This window comes from Chanodichthys erythropterus, chromosome 4, assembly GCF_024489055.1.
Source record: "Chanodichthys erythropterus isolate Z2021 chromosome 4, ASM2448905v1, whole genome shotgun sequence".
In the NCBI taxonomy this organism is placed as follows: Eukaryota; Metazoa; Chordata; class Actinopteri; order Cypriniformes; family Xenocyprididae; genus Chanodichthys; species Chanodichthys erythropterus.
In genome coordinates, this window is record NC_090224.1 from 38,930,980 (window position 1) to 38,952,731 (window position 21,752).

General features: G+C 40.0%; 1 protein-coding gene across 1 annotated transcript in view; it reads right to left on the bottom strand.

Moving 5' to 3' along the window:
- Nucleotides 1-21,752, bottom strand: part of l3mbtl3 (L3MBTL histone methyl-lysine binding protein 3) — a 52,044-nt gene that overhangs the window by 15,835 nt on the left and 14,457 nt on the right. Inside the window, exons 5-16 of the mRNA XM_067384952.1 lie at nt 18,963-19,092; nt 18,532-18,616; nt 18,329-18,423; nt 17,150-17,254; nt 16,908-17,043; nt 16,566-16,657; nt 16,091-16,242; nt 14,223-14,299; nt 11,660-11,745; nt 11,415-11,525; nt 6,263-6,377; nt 582-684 (exon numbers count right to left, since the gene is read on the bottom strand). Of these exons, the coding sequence (XP_067241053.1) occupies nt 582-684; nt 6,263-6,377; nt 11,415-11,525; nt 11,660-11,745; nt 14,223-14,299; nt 16,091-16,242; nt 16,566-16,657; nt 16,908-17,043; nt 17,150-17,254; nt 18,329-18,423; nt 18,532-18,616; nt 18,963-19,092 (1,287 nt within the window). The remainder of the gene's footprint in view (nt 1-581; nt 685-6,262; nt 6,378-11,414; nt 11,526-11,659; nt 11,746-14,222; nt 14,300-16,090; nt 16,243-16,565; nt 16,658-16,907; nt 17,044-17,149; nt 17,255-18,328; nt 18,424-18,531; nt 18,617-18,962; nt 19,093-21,752) is intronic.

Genomic DNA, 21,752 nt, shown 5'->3' on the forward strand with positions numbered 1-21,752 from the left:
GATGGGCTCTATGTGAATAAATCCCAAATTAAATGTTCATATAAAGTGATTGTATTCCTTCATAAGATTCAGATTAAACCCCTTTATTCATAAGTATTACATTTATGATGTTTTTATGAACTTTTTAAAGCTTGAAAATATTGGTCATGCGGGCAATCAATGGAGGGACAGAAATGATAAGAGAATTTAAAGGGTTAGTTCACCCAAAAATGAAAATAATGTCATTAATTACTCGTTCCACACCTGTGAGACTTTCGTTCATCTTCAGAACAAAGATGAAGATGAAATCTGAGCTCCCTCTATAGACTGCCTTTGCAACTTAATCTTTCACGCTTCAAAAAGTTCATAAAGAGATTGTAAAACTAATCCATATGAATTGAGTGGTTTAGTCCAAATTTTTACAGAAAGAGGTTTGATCTCGTGATTCATTCAATTTCGGTTGAGCATCTGTTTATGTTCAATGTTTATATGGTACGTACCGAACCATCATGTTTGTGTACTGTTACACCCCTAGTGTGTATATATGTATAAACAGGCTTTAGACTGCAATGATGCTGAAGACAGGACACACACACACACACCTGTGGTGTCCAGAGTAGCGGGCTCCTTTGATGTGACCCACTCCCTTACAGCCTGCCGTGGGACAGCCGCCCTGCTCCGACGTCTCAAACATGTCCTGAGGAGCTATGAACACACACACACACATATATTATATATCATCCGCACTCTGGAAACCGCAAAATCAGCTTACACATACAGTGAGAGTCAATTACAAGAATATATAAATACAATACAACAAAGATGAAGGCCCTTTATAAGAATCCCACAGCTGTCAACTGTGATTGGACAATCTAAACAAAGAATATAAAAATTACAATATTTATTGTGTGATAAAAATATTGCCCTTAATAAGATATAATCAGAAGTTAGTTTAATTAAAACGGTTAGTGAAGAGCGTGAGATAAATGTCACATAAAAGTATTAATAGAGTATAACATATACATTTAGATATAGATTCATGTTTAAAGAATATATAGACACAAAAACTGATATACTGGGTTTTCTCTCTTTTCTCACACTCATTTTGTTCCTCTCTCAGTAAGTCGGTCACATCCTGATGCCCGTTGCTGATTTCTAAACATTGCTCCGATCCGTTTCCATGGACACAGAGGAAGGGAACGAGAGGAAGATTATCAGCCAGACTGACTGAAGAAAAGCTTATTGTTCAACAGCATTTTCCCAGCATCCTCCGGAGCTAATAGAAGACACTGACAGGAGAGGAAGCGAGAGGTCTGTTAGACCTCCATCCCTCTATTATATCCACATAATTCCTCCTCGCTCTCTCGGCGACAATTCTCCGTGAAACAACGAGGAAAATGGCTGTCATTTAGAGGGTTTGAGGCAGTCGGTCTGTTTACAGATGATACAGAGGGCTGTTAGAGCGGCCATTATCTGAACATTTACAGTTTTGACTGAATCGCTGAAACTCGCTCTTGACAACTGCCAGCACTCTGAAAATCTAAAAACATCAGTGTAAAAAAGCCGAACGTTTGCACTGCGTTATACATACTATGCAAAAAAACTAATCTTAGTGTCTTGTTTTGTTGTTTTTTTGAAAGAAATATTGAAGGAAGAGCGCTTATGACAGGAAACTGAAGCTCGTATTGGGATCACATTTATGAAGCAGCATCTCCACGCTTCACACAGACAGAGAATTAGAGGCACGGTGAATTCAGAAATAAAAAGACACAGTATATATTAAGTCCATAAAACACTAATATATTAAGTAGACACAACTATTTATTGATATTTGCAGTATTGAATAGTCTGTGTTCAGCACTTCCTTCTCAGACGCGATGAGACACAGTGACGTGTGATGAAAGGCATCTTTCCATGTTAAACAGAGTTTTTGTTCTAACCAGCTGTGACAGCGAGAGCTGGTGATTCTATTTCAGAAACCGTTTTTATTTCTGTAATGTAGCAGCTGGAACAACATACAAGCTATGATGATGATAATCTCTCAGGTACTGATTTAATGTTATTTAATGTTTATTTAATGTTAAAAGAATTTAATGTGAGTTTGAATATCATTTTGCGTGACCTTCATAGCTGTACTGAATGATAATTCAAATAAATTAAAGGAGACAAGAATGTTCAAACTGTGAACTAAATGTGAGCAAACAAATGTTTTTATGGAAGATAATTTCAGTCACTCAGTATGTATTGTTGATTGATTTGGTTGCGAGTGCAGTGTGCTTGCAGAGAGACTCCGCCCACACTCTCTTCTGATTGGCTGTGATTTTGGATTGATTTGGTTGCGAGTGCAGTGTGCTTGCAGATAGACTCCGCCCACACTCTCTTCTGATTGGCTGTGATTGTTGATTGATTTGGTTGCGAGTTCAGTGTGCTTGCAGATAGACTCCGCCCACACTCTCTTCTGATTGGCTGTGATTGTTGATTGATTTGTTTGCGAGTTCAGTGTGCTTGCAGAGAGACTCCGCCCACACTCTCTTCTGATTGGCTGTGATTGTTGATTGATTTGTTTGCGAGTGCAGTGTGCTTGCAGATAGACTCCGCCCACACTCTCTTCTGATTGGCTGTGATTTCTGATTGATTTGGTTGCGAGTGCAGTGTGCTTGCAGATAGACTCCGCCCACACTCTTCTGATTGGCTGTGATTTCTGATTGATTTGGTTGCGAGTGCAGTGTGCTTGCAGATAGACTCCGCCCACACTCTCTTCTGATTGGCTGTGATTGTTGATTGATTTGTTTGCGAGTTCAGTGTGCTTGCAGAGAGACTCCGCCCACACTCTCTTCTGATTGGCTGTGATTGTTGATTGATTTGTTTGCGAGTGCAGTGTGCTTGCAGATAGACTCCGCCCACACTCTCTTCTGATTGGCTGTGATTTCTGATTGATTTGGTTGCGAGTGCAGTGTGCTTGCAGATAGACTCCGCCCACACTCTTCTGATTGGCTGTGATTTCTGATTGATTTGGTTGCGAGTGCAGTGTGCTTGCAGATAGACTCCGCCCACACTCTCTTCTGATTGGCTGTGATTGTTGATTGATTTGTTTGCGAGTGCAGTGTGCTTGCAGATAGACTCCGCCCACACTCTCTTCTGATTGGCTGTGATTTCTGATTGATTTGGTTGCGAGTGCAGTGTGCTTGCAGAGAGACTCCGCCCACACTCTCTTCTGATTGGCTGTGATTGTTGATTGATTTGGTTGCGAGTTCAGTGTGCTTGCAGATAGACTCCGCCCACACTCTCTTCTGATTGGCTGTGATTGTTGATTGATTTGTTTGCGAGTGCAGTGTGCTTGCAGATAGACTCCGCCCACACTCTCTTCTGATTGGCTGTGATTTTGGATTGATTTGGTTGCGAGTTCAGTGTGCTTGCAGAGAGACTCCGCCCACACTCTCTTCTGATTGGCTGTGATTGTTGATTGATTTGTTTGCGAGTGCAGTGTGCTTGCAGATAGACTCCGCCCACACTCTCTTCTGATTGGCTGTGATTTTGGATTGATTTGGTTGCGAGTTCAGTGTGCTTGCAGATAGACTCCGCCCACACTCTCTTCTGATTGGCTGTGATTTCTGATTGATTTGGTTGCGAGTGCAGTGTGCTTGCAGAGAGACTCCGCCCACACTCTCTTCTGATTGGCTGTGATTTTGGATTGATTTGGTTGCGAGTTCAGTGTGCTTGCAGAGAGACTCCGCCCACACTCTCTTCTGATTGGATGTGATTTTGGATTGATTTGGTCAAGAGTGCAGTGTGCTTGCAGAGAGACTCCGCCCACACTCTCTTCTGATTGGATGTGATTTTGGATTGATTTGGTCAAGAGTGCAGTCTGCTTGCAGAGAGACTCCGCCCACACTCTCTTCTGATTGGCTGTGATTTTGGATTGATTTGGTTGCGAGTGCAGTGTGCTTGCAGATAGACTCCGCCCACACTCTCTTCTGATTGGCTGTGATTTTTGATTGATTTGGTTGCGAGTGCAGTGTGCTTGCAGAGAGACTCCGCCCACACTCTCTTCTGATTGGATGTGATTTTGGATTGATTTGGTTGCAAGTGCAGTGTGCTTGCAGAGAGACTCCGCCCACACTCTCTTCTGATTGGCTGTGATTTTGGATTGATTTGGTTGCGAGTTCAGTGTGCTTGCAGAGAGACTCCGCCCACACTCTCTTCTGATTGGATGTGATTTTGGATTGATTTGGTTGCAAGTGCAGTGTGCTTGCAGAGAGACTCCGCCCACACTCTCTTCTGATTGGCTGTGATTTTGGATTGATTTGGTTGCAAGTGCAGTGTGCTTGCAGAGAGACTCCGCCCACACTCTCTTCTGATTGGCTGTGATTTTTGATTGATTTGGTTGCGAGTGCAGTGTGCTTGCAGATAGACTCCGCCCACACTCTCTTCTGATTGGCTGTGATTTTTGATTGATTTGGTTGCGAGTGCAGTGTGCTTGCAGATAGACTCCGCCCACACTCTCTTCTGATTGGCTGTGATTTTGGATTGATTTGGTCAAGAGTGCAGTGTGCTTGCAGAGAGACTCCGCCCACACTCTCTTCTGATTGGCTGTGATTTTGGATTGATTTGGTTGCGAGTGCAGTGTGCTTGCAGATAGACTCCGCCCACACTCTCTTCTGATTGGCTGTGATTTTTGATTGATTTGGTCGCGAGTGCAGTGTGCTTGCAGAGAGACTCCGCCCACACTCTCTTCTGATTGGCTGTGATTTTGGATTGATTTGGTCGCGAGTGCAGTGTGCTTGCAGAGAGACTCCGCCCACACTCTCTTCTGATTGGATGTGATTTTGGATTGATTTGGTCAAGAGTGCAGTGTGCTTGCAGAGAGACTCCGCCCATACTCTCTTCTGATTGGATGTGATTTTGGATTGATTTGGTTGCGAGTGCAGTGTGCTTGCAGATAGACTCCGCCCACACTCTCTTCTGATTGGCTGTGATTTTGGATTGATTTGGTTGTAAGTGCAGTGCGCTTGCAGAGAGACTCCGCCCACACTCTCTTCTGATTGGCTGTGATTTTGGATTGATTTGGTTGCGAGTGCAGTGTGTTTGCAGATAGACTCCGCCCACACTCTCTTCTGATTGGCTGTGATTTTGGATTGATTTGGTTGCGAGTGCAGTGTGCTTGCAGAGAGACTCCGCCCACACTCTCTTCTGATTGGCTGTGATTTTGGATTGATTTGGTTGTGAGTGCAGTGTGCTTGCAGAGAGACTCCGCCCACCCTCTCTTCTGATTGGCTGTGATTTTGGATTGATTTGGTTGCGAGTGCAGTGTGCTTGCAGATAGACTCCGCCCACACTCTCCTCTGATTGGCTGTGATTTTGGATTGATTTGGTTGCGAGTGCAGTGTGCTTGCAGAGAGACTCCGCCCACACTCTCTTCTGATTGGCTGTGATTTTGGATTGATTTGGTTGCGAGTGCAGTGTGCTTGCAGAGAGACTCCGCCCACACGCTCTTCTGATTGGCTGTGATTGTTGATTGATTTGGTTGCGAGTGCAGTGTGCTTGCAGAAAGACTCCGCCCACACTCTCTTCTGATTGGCTGTGATTGTTGATTGATTTGGTTGCGAGTGCAGTGTGCTTGCAGAGAGACTCCGCCCACACTCTCCTCTGATTGGCTGTGATTTTGGATTTATTTGGTTGCAAGTGCAGTGAGCTTGCAGAGAGACTCCGCCCATACTCTCTTCTGATTGGCTGTGATTGTTGATTGATTTGGTTGCGAGTGCAGTGTGCTTGCAGAAAGACTCCGCCCACACTCTCTTCTGATTGGCTGTGATTGTTGATTGATTTGGTTGCAAGTGCAGTGTGCTTGCAGAGAGACTCCGCCCACACGCTCTTCTGATTGGCTGTGATTTTGGATTGATTTGGTTGCGAGTGCAGTGAGCTTGCAGATAGACTCCGCCCACACGCTCTTCTGATTGGCTGTGATTTTGGATTGATTTGGTTGCGAGTGCAGTGTGCTTGCAGAGAGACTCCGCCCACACGCTCTTCTGATTGGCTGTGATTGTTGATTGATTTGGTTGCAAGTGCAGTGTGCTTGCAGAGAGACTCCGCCCACACGCTCTTCTGATTGGCTGTGATTTTGGATTGATTTGGTTGCGAGTGCAGTGTGCTTGCAGAGAGACTCCGCCCACACTCTCTTCTGATTGGCTCACAATCCACAACGTTGTCACTGGAATATTAAGGCCTCATAGTATTGCTAATTAACGTGTCATGGGAAGGACGATGGTGGTGTGTCTGTACTCACTGATTGGAGGCTGCAGTGGATGTCCAGTTTTGGCGCACCAGCCGGCAGGATGAATATCTGGGCTATCTGCATCTATCCAGTAATCATATTCATCCGTCCAGCCATCAAAATGAACCTAAAAAAGAGCAATGCAGGTCACTCTGATAGGTTCACAACTCTTTTACAATGCAAAAAAAGAGAAACGCATACAATGCATTCAAAGGTAACATTCCCATGATGTTTGTAAAATGGAATGTTCTCTTAACACTCACATAACCAAGAAAAAAATTTAAAGCATTTTTTCGAAAGCTGGACATTTTGAACGTTCAGAGAACATTCAGAAATAACGTTTTTATAACCTAATGGAAACATCAGCCAAACATTCTTAGAGCAGAGTTTAGTTAGCTGGAAAACACTGAAAATGAAAACCCTTTCAGCAGTTGCTTTGATAGTGTCTGTAGTGCAGTGGTGGTTAAATTCACCTGAAGTGCCCAAGATCAGAGAGACGTGTGAGAGAGTAAGTGAGGCATTTGATGGAGAGCATGTGTGGTGTGGTGTAGTGGTTAAGGCTGTGAGTTAGTTGGGTTTGATCCCCACATGAGCTGTCAACATCATGCCCTTAATAAATGCACTTGGTTACTCCAGGAGGAATTGCTCCTGCAGTGTCTTTCTCTGGTGAAATTGCCTGGAACTCACTACAAATGCCCACAGAGCAGGATGTGTGGTGATAAATAAAGATCTTATTCTTGTATGAGGCACAAAACACCCCACGGCACTCGGATGAAAGCAGGAACAGCCGGGCTAGTAGCATTTCAAAGTCCCTTGAGAAGATTATCTTCATATTGCAAAGCACATCTCTAGAGACGTTATTGTCGAGCTGGAATCTTAAAGGAGCATTGGCAGAGCGCAGACTGCTGGCAGGGTGATCTGGTCATATTGAGTTTTAGATGCTCAGAACTCTTTAAAAAGAGCTGCTGAGATCACAACAATGAGAAGAAAAGAGCAACAGCCCTTAAATGACAGCATGTCTCCGGGAATTTGATAAAACGGGTTCCTGGGAAATCAGCCGGGGAGCAGGAACAGGGACGGGCTAAAGGCGAGCAGTGTTTTTAGTGGTGTTCACTGCACAGCTGACAGTCATCATGTGGACTGGCTTTGTGCCGCCCATCCTGACCAGACTGGATACTGTGATTCGCAGTTTGAGATAAAGAAATGTTTCATTTGCATTCTAACAGTCGCTCTCTTGTTAATCTCCTTGCAGTCTTTTTCCACACCTTCATCCATGACTAAATCATTCTGAATTCATTGATATATTTCACCACATCTCGCTTCGATCACACCAGTGTTATTTTAGCATCACTGAGATACCATTATAGTTTTTGTTAATATTTTTAATTAGATTTTATTTGTATATTTATATTTGTAAGTTTAGTACCCTCTGGGCCTCTTCGGTCAGAACTGACCAAAAAAATTTTACGTTTTGAATTTTTATATTTTTTGGCTGTATCGGAATTGGATGAAACTTGGTGACTTTTGTGACATTAGATAAGTGAACGCATGCAAAAATCATGGAAATGATTTGAATATGTTAAAGGCCTTCACTCTATGTTAATCTGAAATATTGCATTTTTTGAAAAATAATAATAAAAATAACTCATAAAAATTGTATAGATATTGCATAGTATCAAAAAATCCCCTCAAAATTCTAAATAATAATCAAAAATATTAAAAAAAAAATTATTAAAAAAAAAATCAAGGCTTCAGCCACGTGAAGGTACCAATTGTGACCCAAAAATGAAGGGGTTCAGGGCGTTAAAGTTTTAGTAATTTTGTTAGATTTGTCTATATAGTTCTCAAGTTTGTAGTTTAAGTTGTTTTTGTATTTTACTTTAAATTGAAATACAACATGAGACACGTTGGCTTGGCAACTAGCTGAATTAAAATACGTTTTTTTTTAATATTTTATTTTATTTCAGTTAATGTTTATATTATTTCAAGTAATTGATTTTTTATGGTTTTAGTTTTAATCAGAGATAATAACTCTGGTTCACAGTGCACTTTTTTTTTTTACTTTTTATTGTACATTTTCTGTATCTTTAGGGTTTGATGCTCAAGATCTACTCATTCTGTGGTGTTCAATTGTGGTTTTAAAGTTTAGACTTAAAAAATGTTATCAGGCTTAACTCTATGCAATTCAGGGTATCTAAGATTTTAGATCTTTTAGTTTTATACAGCCTGGATTTAAGACTATTTAAGCTATTTAAACTATCCAAGTGTCCACAGATACACTGTAAGGGTTTTAGACATGCCAGAAAATCAAAACCTCTCGTCTCTGTCCTGTGGGAAAGTCGAGGGCGTTTCAGGGAACCATCAAAGTCTTGGAAGTAAAGGTCTTTTTCCTCAAAGTCAATTACAGCAGCTTCAGGAAATATTGATGGAGGATTCTGAAACGCAGTGGGAATCCAACAAATCCATCCAGTTCACGGCACCGGAGCTGCGGTGAATGTCAGCGAACACAGGTGATGAGAGAGGTCGTCCACTATACGGCTTTAACACGGGAACAAGACGGACTCGTGTAAACCAAGTATTGATTGTGCGTGTAAGAGAAAGACTGAAGGGCGAAAGTCTTCTCTCTCTCTGTGGAGGATCACGAATGATGGGTGTGAGAGTAAGATCTGACAGCTCTCTGTGAGTGTGAGACAGGCATCTGTTACTTCTCTCAGTCAGTGTCAGTGATGTGTGTGGATTCTGCTGCCCCCTTGGAACCAACAAGTGCAATTACACTCGAGCGGTTGCAGCAGATTCTCAGGGCCCTAAATCAATTTTATTTTTTGGTAATGGTTAAAAGGGTCATGGACTGCATTTAAAAAATGAATTATGTTCTCTTGAGTCCACTTATAATGTTATTTTTACATCAAAAAACACCCTAATTTTGAAGTAATAAGCCATTTTCTCTCCTGTTTTTGACCCTCTCTTTCAAACACTCAGTTTTGATGGACATGTCTCATTCAAGAGTTGGAAGAAACGCCCACAGCTGTGATTTGGTAACAGTTTTGCATATTAAAATAATTTTCAACATCCCTTGTTAGTCCAATAAGAGCTTTTATTGACACCAGATCCAGAGAACGACTGATCCTGGAATGTGTCTATAGATGGTGAAACTCCGCCTCCACAGAAGAAATCAACGCCTACTTCATCACTGCATCATTAGCCCCGCCCACTGGTGTGTTAGTGAGATGAGGAGGAGAGAAGAGTGATACAGGACTAAAATAACATTACCTTATTTGTGTTCGGTTCATTTCACTGTGGAAAATCACTGTGTAAATCAATCGCATTTCGACGCAAACAGACTTTTACGACATGAACTTGACAGTAATGCAACAACATGTCAGTAACTGAGTTCATTCTAATGCCTGATCTGATATTAATGATTCATGTACAGTCACATGATCTTTGTCTGTGTGTCAGTAAACCAAACCAGTGACTAAACGCTCAACTTCACCTTGATTCTCTTAGTAGGATGAAAATAATCTGTTATTTAAACAGCGATCAGAGAACGCTCCCTTTACAATCGCTGGAGCTGTCAATCAAACAGTCTGAGTTTATCAGTGACTGAGTTCTGGACTCGCGTCAAAACTCCCGTTTTATTCAACAAATCTCTTATTTACATCGTGTTTGCACTGTTAGTTATGATGAAAGCATTCGTTAGTGTGCAGAATGACGAGATCACTGCTTTCATGATCTCAACAACACGTCTGTGATCGACTGCAGTGTTCATCACTGCAACCTTTCATGCCACGATCTCAATATAATGCAGCACTTTTTAACGATTAGTGAACCTTGAGAGCTGTAATAGTAAAAACATGTTGAAAGAGAGAGAGAGTAATACTCAGCTATTTCATATGCAAAGATGTCAGCCAATCACAGCAGTGGGCGTTTACACTGAAGTCTCACAGAGACACGCCCCTTAAAACAGAGCACTCAAATCAGAGGCTAAAATGCCTTTTATTTCTGAATTATGACAATTTTTGATGTAAAAACATACTAACATTTTAAGTGCATGCCAGGAAACATTATGCAACAATAAAACAACACAGTTCATGACCTCTTTAAATAAAATGAAGTGTGTTGCAATGTCTTACTGATGAATAACAGAGGATCTCTCTCACTGAGGCTTACAGGAATAATGTCTGCACACTCATGGCACATTAGTCAGAAGTGAACGTTCGCATCGCTCGGTCGCTCATGTTGCCTCAAACCAACTCTCAAAGCCAATACTCATTAAAAATGAACGACTTCAAGTGGTTTTGTTGCTCACTCAGTGTGAACAGCCGTGAATTGTTCTTGGCCTAGCCAGAATAAACTGAGTCTTGCTCTGAACATTTTGAAAAACCCTGCAGTTCTGCTAGTTTACCAATAAATAACCATATTTTACAGAATATAAATCACTTTTTTTTTTTTTTAAATCCTCTGAACCATGCTGTGACAAAATATATTGACGTCAAGCGCGCAAAACGTACATATTTGGATTTGTGCTGAATAAGTTTATTTGTAAAGCTCATTTCGTTAGTCACGGGTGACACGATTATAATGAATGCCACTATAATTTATGTTTGATTTAAATTTAAATGATTTGTGTGGAGTGAAAAAATAGTTTCCCAAAAATACACACAATAAACACGCATCACCAGCTGAGTCATTTTTCGGTATTGTGAATCGAATCCAATGCTGTGATGTTGAATTGACTCATTCAGCGCTGCCTCTGACAGCAGAGAAGTGACGACCGGAAAATAACAACCGCAAAAATCTCCACATATTACACATACTCGTGTGCATGAAGAGCGTTTTCAGCTCCATCAGAGCGCCAGAGGACTGAGAGATCATGTTTCTATATGGAGCAAAGCTTCCCTCCAGCCCACGGGAAAGGAGAAGCACGGATGACTCATCCTGATTGCTTCTAAACTCCCAAACAGACGGCGGAGAGATCAGACGCGGTCACGGGATCGCCCGTGAGCTGAATCAGCACTCCATCCTCACTCATCATTAGAGTGATGAAGATACATGACGAGGAACGCTCTGATCCAAAGGGAGCAGATCATGTTCAGTCCCTATGTAGGGCACAATCTGTAAAATAGCGCCGCACCAGGATGTTTAGTCATGTGAGGTTTCTCACCCGGAGACGATGGTCGTCCGTATCAACCACTGTGGCCACTCGGATCAGGACAGGATTCCTCTTGTCGACCACCTCCAACTTCATATTCGGCTGAAAACTGTGAGGAGGTTTCTGAAGAGAGAGAGAGAGAGACTTGTTCAGACAGATGTTTCAGCATGACAGCACTCAGAGCCAGGGGTCTCTCGGAGGAGCTGGTGATGTTTGGCAACACACACACACTCTCACACACACACATACACACTCACCACTTTGAAGGCTCGAGCAGGAGCTGGTAATGAGCTGGTCTCTGCCAAGTATTTCTCCCAGGAGAAGTTCTTCTCATCAGGGTATCCTGCAGCACAGAAAGAGGAGATGAAGTCATTGTGTTACTTTGACAAAGACAATATACTGATCTACTATTCAAGCTCCTTCTTCTTCTGAAACTACAACTTAAACAGGACCTCCTCCTAGAGCTTTCAAGCTTCAACCACCAAACTCGGCGCAGACCTTCAGACTGATCTGACTCAGTGTGCTGTATCTTCTCCAACTGATCCGACCTACAATCAAAACTATGAAAAAGTCCCACAGACTTTCATTGAGGGATCAGAACTGTTGTACAATAAGACTTATAGAGTATTTAAGCTGTCTGTCACTGGCAAAGCTTAACGACTATCCTAGGACAAAATGCTAATTCATGCCAGCAGAGTGCTAAAACATGCTAGCAACATGCTAATTTATGCTAGCAAACATTCTAATTTATGCTAGCAAAATGCTAAAACATGCTAGCTATATGCTAATTTATGCTAGCAAACATGCTAATTTATGCTAACAAAATGCTAAAACATGCTATCTATATGCTAATTAATGCTATCAATGTGTTAAAAATGCTAGCAACGTGCTAAAACATGCCATCAATGTGCTAAACATTCTAATTCATGTCAACATGCTAATTCATGTCAACATACTAAAACATGCTAACAACATGCTAATTTATGCAAGCATGTTAAAACATGCTAGCTAGCAAACATGCTAATTAATGCTATCAACGTGTTAAACATGCTAGCAACATGCTAAGTAATGCTAGCAACGTGTGCTAAAATATGCCATCAATGTGCTAAACATGCTAATTCATGTCAACATGCTAATTTATGCTAGTAACATGCTAGCTAGCAAACATTCTAATTAATACTATCAATGTGTTAAACATGTTAGCAAAGCATGCTAATTCATGTCAACATACAAAAAAATGCTACAACATATTACTAACATGATTTAACATTATAATAATTCATGTTAGAAGCATGCTAAAACATGTTAACAGCATGATAATTCATGCTATCAACATGTTAAAACATGTTAGCAACATATTAAAAAATGATAAATGTTATATAATGTTAGCAAAATTCCTGTAATTCCTGCTAACATGTTAAAACGTGCTAACATGTTAAATCATGCTAACAAAATGCAAATTTATGCTAGCAATGTGTTAAAACATCCTATCAAAACATGTTAATTCATGTTAACATGGCAAAACATGCTAGGAGAATGCTAAATAATGCTAACAACATGCTAATTAATGTTAACGATATGTTAAAACATGCTAACACCATGCTAATTCATGCTAACAAACATGGTAAAACATACTATAAAAATGTTAAATCATGCTAATAAAAGGTTAATTCATGTTATCAACATGCTAACAAAATGCTAATTCATGCTAACCAAATGTTAAATAATGCTTTTAACATTGCTAATTCCTATTAGTAAAGTGTTAAGTCATGTTAACAATGTGGTAAAACAGGTTAACAACATGCTAATTCATGCTAACAATGTTAATACATGCTATCAATGTCTTTCTTTCTCTTTCCACTTCATTAAACTTAAAGCCTATAAAACTTTCAAACTTTCATACGGCTTTGTCAAGCCAACATCTAAGTTTTTCTACAAACGGTTCAATCTAGTTACATATGCAGTCTTCCTTCAATGCTGTCGGTTCAGAGACTGAAGAAAGCATGCTGGTATTTCTTAACTGGTTTTTACAGTGCACTGTGGGATAATTGTGACAATGGGACAGTCCTCAAAATGCCTACTGAACTTAGAAGCTGATGAGCAATCACGTGGACATCTTTTACCAAGGAATGAACTACTTGTCCCATGAAACATTGGGATGAAACAATGTTGGAATTTACCTTAATTGCAAAATTCTGAAAGCGAAAACATTCATGTCCTTGTAGAACTCATAATTACAACGTGCACAAGAGTTCTGACTTGTACCCACTGACCACTGCAAATCCATTTTGTCATTGATAGTGTTGCCATAGAAACGCATCATTCCCAGCCCGAGGATGTGAACGGATCCGAGTAGAATGTCACGGGTTGCCATCTTGCAATTATGGTAATTATGAGATGGCTTGAACGCAGCATGATATAATCAAATAGGAAAATATGTTAAATACAACAATTACTGTAGTAATGTATTCCAAAACATTCAGAGCATTCAGGGAGTGTAGGGAGGCCGACTCGATTCCATCATTCACTATACGCTTTGAGTTTCTGCAGGAGGAACGAAATACAACACCAGAACTCTACTGGTACTCAATTTTTGCTCATTTTGAATCATTTAATATTTCAATGCTGACTGCTGTGACTGGTCAATCAGAATCCAGTATTCCAGAGAGCTGTGTGATAAGAGCCAATATATGACTGTTGTTCTAGTGCTTCTGGAGCAGCTGCATAAAAGTGTTTCTAATCTGAATATATTTGAGGGAAAAAAAACAATAATATATTTGTGATAACCGCGTTGAGTGTGATGTCAGAGAGTTTCATCACCTGGAGGAGTGGTGAGCGTTCTGCCGTTCTCCTGACACCAGCCAACCGGATGAATATAAGGACTTGTTGCATCACACCTGCAGGAAAGAAGAAATACACAAGTGCAAAATGTCATGCATTTTGAAAAAAAAAAGTTTTCTTCATAAAAATTGAGCTCTTTAAATGTACATTTTGGGGAAAAAATCATATTTTTGTAATAAAAAAAAAAAATATGCATTGCATTCCGTCTGCACTGGTGGGTCACGAACCAAAAAACTATTTACAAAACAATGATGATAAATAATAACCAAACAATCATGAGCAACAAAAAGAGAAATGTGTCTCTTGTTGCTGATGTGGAAGACTGTCTCCATTAAATGTAGGCATCACAAATACTTCTTTTCCAGTGAGTTATTGTCTCGTGTCTCTTATTGTCTCATGATCGGTGTGTGTAATTAATCGATTCCAATAGGATAACGAGACGCATCCATTCCATACCCGCTCCGGGTTATTTGTGTTCACATTGCGCAGGTGAACAACATTCATTAGGGCGTTTAGTGTAAAAGTGAGCACATTAGGAGAAATATTGCTGTTTACACATGTTTACTTCATAGTTCTTTAGACAGAACCATCATTTACGTGATCTGATGAGAATTAGAGGCTTTAAATGCTGTTGGTGCTTTTCAATAATTTGACTTGCTTCAATAAATTTCAGTATTGGATTTTATGGCATTTTGTTGTAGTTTTGTAGGATAAACATTAGTGGCAATGACTGTTGGGTTTCTACTTGGTCCTGAAGCAAGCTAGTTGAGAATGAGTGATCTAACAATCTGTTATCAGATCGCTCACGGACACTAACATCTGATGGTACGATGGGATAACAGAATTATGTGCCAGAACAGTTTCTTCTGAACTATTCAAACTGTGTTTGAATAAACTGAAACATATGTGAGGATGAGATGTTTGGGAAGAGTTGTGGGCCCATAATGCTCAGAGAAGACGTGCTGTTTACTGGCTCAGAGCACAGAGCTGTCAGATCTGATCTGAACTGAGCTGAAGACACAGTCAGACAGGAGAGAGTTTGTGCCGGTGGTTCAATCCTCCTCCTCCTGAGTAATAGATGAGCAGTTAAAAGCACTCTGCCTGCTCTACACACACACACACACACACACACACAGAATAACTGGGTCACTTCTAAGAATGAGAATGTGCCCCATTTGTGTCCTCATGACTTATGACTGATAATTAACACGACACTCAACTTTGTCATTTGATAGATTTACGCCTGTTCAGTTTCATCAATTTCATCAGAATTTCATCAAATTTATGTGTTTGCAGGAGTTACATAGAATAAAAAAATAACTCTACCCAAATGATGCTTACATTAAAATTAAAATATGATGTTTTCATGTTGGTTTTGCACCACGTGGTTTCAAAAGATGTGAGTTTCTCCATACTTGATGTCTCCATACTAAATGTCCTGAATTATTAATATTTTTTTATATTTTTATAGAGTGATTGTGGTGATTCTGTGGGTAAATTAAGAGAAAGGCCAAAACTGAGTGATATTTGCAGAATTTCAATTGTATGAATGACTGGAATAATATCCTGCTTTAGGGATAGTGAGTAAAAATCACTTTTAGTGCTTTACTGAAACAACATTTACTGGTTTAGGGTTAGAATTTCAGGAATCTGCTCTTAAAAAGCATTTATGTGGTCATATAAAAGCATAAGCTTTCTTAAAGGTTTTTGTGCATTTGCTTTAAGCAAGTTAGTGCATGTTTCGATAAAAATACATTGTCATAAAATTATCTCCTTTTCAAAGATAAAAGCACAGCAGGATCCTCGCATAAACACACTAATTCAAAGACACGTCGCTGTGAATTTACCAGTAGTCATAACTTTCATCCCAGTTGTCAAAGTGCACCAGGAATCGACTATCCACCATGTCGGTAACCGTGGCAACACAGATGAACGAGGGATTCTTCTTATCGATGGCCTCCAACTTCATACCAACCCTAAACCCTGACGGCGTCACTGTCTGAAAAACACAACCAACACATCAGTTCAACTGTAATCACTTGCTCCTGCTTATAAATGACAATGTTATTAAATAATATCTAATATCTACAATCAAATCCTGATGTTAAAATCAAGTCCGGTTCTAATTGAGCATTCTGTTTCACTTGCAGCTGTGACAAATTACTGTTCAATAATAGAAAAAGTGTTTAATGTAAGGTGTCATTGTTTTTCATTTGGCCTAGTGTAAGTGCTTTATTAAATGAAGTGAAACAGCGCCATCTAGGGGAAAATTAGATAAATGTCATGAGGATTCATCTGGAGTCATGTGACACACTCACTCACCATGTTCTGATTATGAAAGAGGGCTTTGGGTGCCGTCTGTATTTTATTTAGCTTGATGTAGGAGGACCAGCTAAACTCTTCATCCTTCATCCCTACAGACACACAAACACAGGTCATGTGAGGAACGAGAGACAGAGTATCAATGATCAGAATATCAAAACTAGTTCAAGAACAAGAGAAAACACTGAAAAAAAGAACATATTTAGGACTAATTCAAAAACATCTTTCCTGACCTAAATTCCAAGATAAAGTAACAAGAGCATCTTTTGTTTTCTGCTCTGTTGGAATCATGGGATTTACTCTGACTTGGAACACTTGGATTGAATTCTGGGTGTCTCTTGCCTTTCGGTGGATACAACTTGTGTCCGGTTTTCTCACACCATCCCACAGGGTGGATGTCAGGAGAGTTGGAATTTATCCAGAAGTCATAGCAGTCGGAGTATTTGTCAAAATGCAGTCTGATTCGATGTCCCAACACCTGAAAATATGCACAAGTCAACCGAACGATGGATGAAAGTGATTCTGTGAAAAGTAACGTGACTTTAAATCAACACTGACACGCTCTGGCCAGGATATGTCGTTACCTCAGCGATGGTGAGGACGCAGTACATGGACGGGTGTTCAGGGTCGATACCCTCCAGTCTCATGCCAACCCTGAAGCCGTTCTTACACTGCGGTAATGACTGATACTGCACACACACAGAGTTACACACTCCTTACACAGATGCACCAGCACACAAATGTTCGCTAATACAGATGACTGATCATTCTGGTACAAAATATGTTGCAGCCTCAAGCCAAAGTGTTTTTAGACAGCTGAAAAACACCCAGCTTTCACTTGAGACGCTCTGGTGTCTGTTATATCCACAGAAGTGTTACTAGTATCTGATTTCGCTTAGTTTCTTCCTAAATATAAAAATGCGTAATTTTCTCTGACTCTTGTTTTGAAGAACTTTGTTTTGTCATTGTGCTTGCTGCCGTTGTACAAGCAGGAAGTGGCAGTTGGTCACTTGAAGACAAGCCTGCAAGTTTAGCAAAAAAAGCATAACGCCTGCTAAAGCTGTGGGACACAGTTAGGAAAACCAGAGGCTGTTTTTTAAAGGGATCCTATAATGACGAGATGTAATAAGTCTCCCAGAATGTGTCTGTGAAGTTTCAGCTCAAAATCCCCCACAGATCATTTATTATCGCTTGTCAAATTTGCCCCTATTTGGGTGTGAGCAAAAACACGCCGTTTTTGTGTGTGTCTCTTTAAATGCAAATGAGCTCCGCTTTCCAGAAGAAGGCGGAGCTTTAACAGCTCAACAACAACAAAAATGAGGAAAGTGTTCAGCCTTACATTGTTCAAACCGGAGTCGACACTGATGGAGAGACTCAGGAAGAAGTTACAACTTTTAGACGTTTCTGAATGGTTAGTGGATAAATTGATGTAGTTGCTGTGGAGTTGATTCAACTCATCACCGATGTTGCTTGTGAAAAGCGTGGAACTGTGGAAACGTGCAGATTAAGGAGCGCTAATATTATAATAAGATCCCCTTCCTACGTCACGAGGGGAGTGAAATCTGAGCAGATTGTTGCTTGCAGAGAAAGTAACTTAATAGGTTGTCCTTTTTCACGTTTTCTGTATTGGTAGAACATTCTTAAAAAAAATTTTTCCAGCTGGGTGTGAGTTTATTTACATATTTATGTGTGTGTGAGGGTGCAATCAAAAGGGAATTTCATTTAATAATAGCGACATCGACTACGAGCGTGTGTTGTCTCACCTCTTTGAACAGTTTACTTGGAGCAGCGATGGCTCTCTCCTGCTCCAGGTACGAGGCCCAACACCATGCCTTCTTCTTGCCTCCATACGGAACCGCTGCATCATGGGAAACAATCACAGGTGTCATAGAGCACACGTGACTCTCACCTGGAAGTATCAAAGCCATCTGCTGGCCATAAGCGAGTGTGTGTGTGTGTGTCTCACTGTATCTGAGCAGCGCTGCGTCTCCTCGGCGTTTCCTGCGGCCTCTCGTAGCCCCGCGTGCTGGCCGCCTGCTTTCTTTCTCTTCCTGTTACACACATCAAAACAGGAATCTAGAGTGAAATCTGCTTATTCACCAGCAGTGGCTCACAGAACAGAAACAAACTTCACCCTGACATCTTTTTCAGTCATTTCATGTTGGAAATGGAAAAGCTGTTTTTTATGATCATCGGCCTAATACTGACTGCACAGAGCACTGTGTGTGAGTACCACAAACTGTGTATTAAAAGGCACATGTTTACATTATGATAACTTGTTTTATACACTACATACTGTTAAAATGTTAACACAATGACCTCTCTCTCTCCTACCTTCTATAAAAACACCACTAAGAATTTCAAAATGGAAAGAAGAGCAAAAGTAAGTAAACTGACATAGTCCTCGTCGTCCTCCTCAGCGACCTCTATGGAGCTGTCCACGTCTTCAGTGGGTCTCTCCGTCAGGCGGGATCTCTTCCTCCCGAGCACCTCTCCGTTCGTCCTGGAGCTTTCTCTCTTCAGCTCCCTGTGAGTCAATGATAGGAACATTACAGCAGCATAATATAAAACTGCTATTTTAAAAGACTACTTTATTAAATGTTTTAACTTTATTAGATCTTTTGAATGTATAGAAGCTGAGCTACTTTAGTCTGAATAACCACACTGTTTGATCTGAGACATGTCCTGCAGATATCAAGAATAAGAAAATAATGTTCAAAATAATCTCGTGTGTGTGTGTGTGTAGTGGCTGTGGTATAGTGCTCGTCTTCATTACACATGTGATGTTTATCTCACACAGAGTTGTCTCATTCAATAACTTTGCATTCATTCTCAGGTTAAGAGTGTGTGAGAACAGGAAAACCCCTTTCACAACATCCTGTGGCCTCTTTCTTAAGACAGTATATACGCATTCTGATTTTTTGCAAACAGTTGCACCAGCTCTACCACAAATGTGATAAATATCTCTGTTTAATAACATGTGTTTTTGTGTCAGAAAAAAATATTTTAACATTTTAATTGTAATATAAAAAAAGCATACAAATAAGCAAAATTTCTCTTAATTCAAGTATGAATTCTTCCATAAATCCTCAATAAGTATAATTTTTACTTATTTTAGTCCTAATAATAACGTCTAAAGGGTTAGTTCACCCAAAAATTAAAATAATGTCATCAATTACTCACCCTCATGTCGTTCCACACCCGTAAGACCTTCATTCATCTTCAGAACACAAATTAAGATATTTTTGATGAAATCCGATGGCTCAGTGAGGCCTGCATAGCCAGCAATGACATTTCCTCTCTCAAGATCCATTAATGTACTAAAAACACATTTAAATCAGGTCATGTGAGTACAGTGGTTTAATATTAATATTATAAAGCCACGAGAATATTTTTGGTGCGCCAAAAAAACAAAATAACGACTTATTTAGTGATGGCCGATTTCAAAACACTGCTTCAGGAAGATTCGGAGCGTTATGAATCTTATCGAATCATGATTCGGATCACCAAAGTTACGTGATTTCAGCAGTTTGACACGCGATCCGAATCATGATTCGACACAAAAGATTCATAATGCTCTGAAGCTTCCTGAAGCAGTGTTTTGATATCGGCCATCACTAAATAAGTCATTATTTAGTTTTTTTGGTGCACCAAAAATATTTTATAATATTAATATTGAACTACTTTACTCACATGAACTGATTTAAATATGTTTTTAGTACATTAATGGATCTTGAGAGAGGAAATGTCAGTGCTCAGGCCTCACGGAGCCATCGGATTTCATCAAAAATATCTTAATTTGTGTTCTGAAGATGAACGAAGGTCTTACAGGTGTGGAACAGCATGAGGGAGAGTAATTAATGACAGAATTCTCATTTTTGTGTTAACTAACCCTTTAATGAAAGGATATACAACAGTCTATATTCAAGGGATAACAGTGTGTTACACATGCTTGGTGTAACCGAAGCTTAAAGCTTTCTAAGTGTATTAATATATAAATGTATAAATAAACCAACTGAAAGACTGTCTGAAACCTCCTCCAGGCCTATGTTTAAGAACAGACAGCAAAAAATACATTCATCCCACAAGTCTCAGGCGGTTCTAAGTTAAGCTCACAGCAAATAATCTTGAACCTTTTTACATCTGACTGGAAAACACAACACGACGAGCGTTACAGCAACAGAGACGCATGTAAAGCGAAGAAAGCATGCATTATGTGTGCGATGCACATTGTGAAAACTGTATGCTTGCAAAAAATACTCGCAAATAAATGCATTACCAAACATGTCTTTATCGCGGTTATGGGAATTTGACTTCATGCCTAAAAACACTAAATCACTGTTGTGCATGACCTCTAATGGCTGAGAACAGAGAACACTGAAATACTGCAGCAGGGCTCCTGCTCATTCTGACGCTCCGTGACTTCTCCGGTTGTTTGTGATTGCAGATATTAGGGAGAAATCCCACTGGGTTTACAGTGCAGATTTCCATCTATGCCAGGTATCAATTTTTGCAGTTATAAAAAAAATATTTGTGAGCAACTTTTCTCCAACTAAACGAGAAACCGCTCTCAGCTTCAACATCTCTCAGTTCAGCGAGCGCTTCCCTGAACTCACAAACAGATGTTATCGAGTTGACTTGCCGTGGAATATTTCCATGACTTTCAAATTTCCCTGACATTTCGAGGTTTTCCATGACTGTGGGAATCTTGTGTGTACAACAATGCAATGCACTCAAGATGACCTCCCTTTTCATGAATAAATGTTCCGGAAGCCATATTGCCTGTAATTTCCCTCTTGACTCATTTGACCAGAGCTGCAAATTTCAGGATGTTTTTACACAGAAGTACAGTAAAACACTAACTGTTATATTTCCAACCTAACTGAATGCCACTTACTGTAATAAGAAGGTCATGTGACTATAATTCAGCATGCTGCTGTTTGAAATATTTATCATTAAATAATACTGCATATTATTTTACATGCTTTTTTTAATATGAGGCAGTATTAGATCTGGATTTCATAGTAATTATTCAACAGAATCAGCTAACTGTGTGTTTGCTGAAAAAGTTAAAGGCTTACTAGATAAGAGTGTTTTTGTTTTTTGTTTTTTTGTTTTTTTAGATCTTATGAAGATATTTGACACCAGGTTCTTTTATCTAAATTAACAAATGTTAATTTTTCTGAA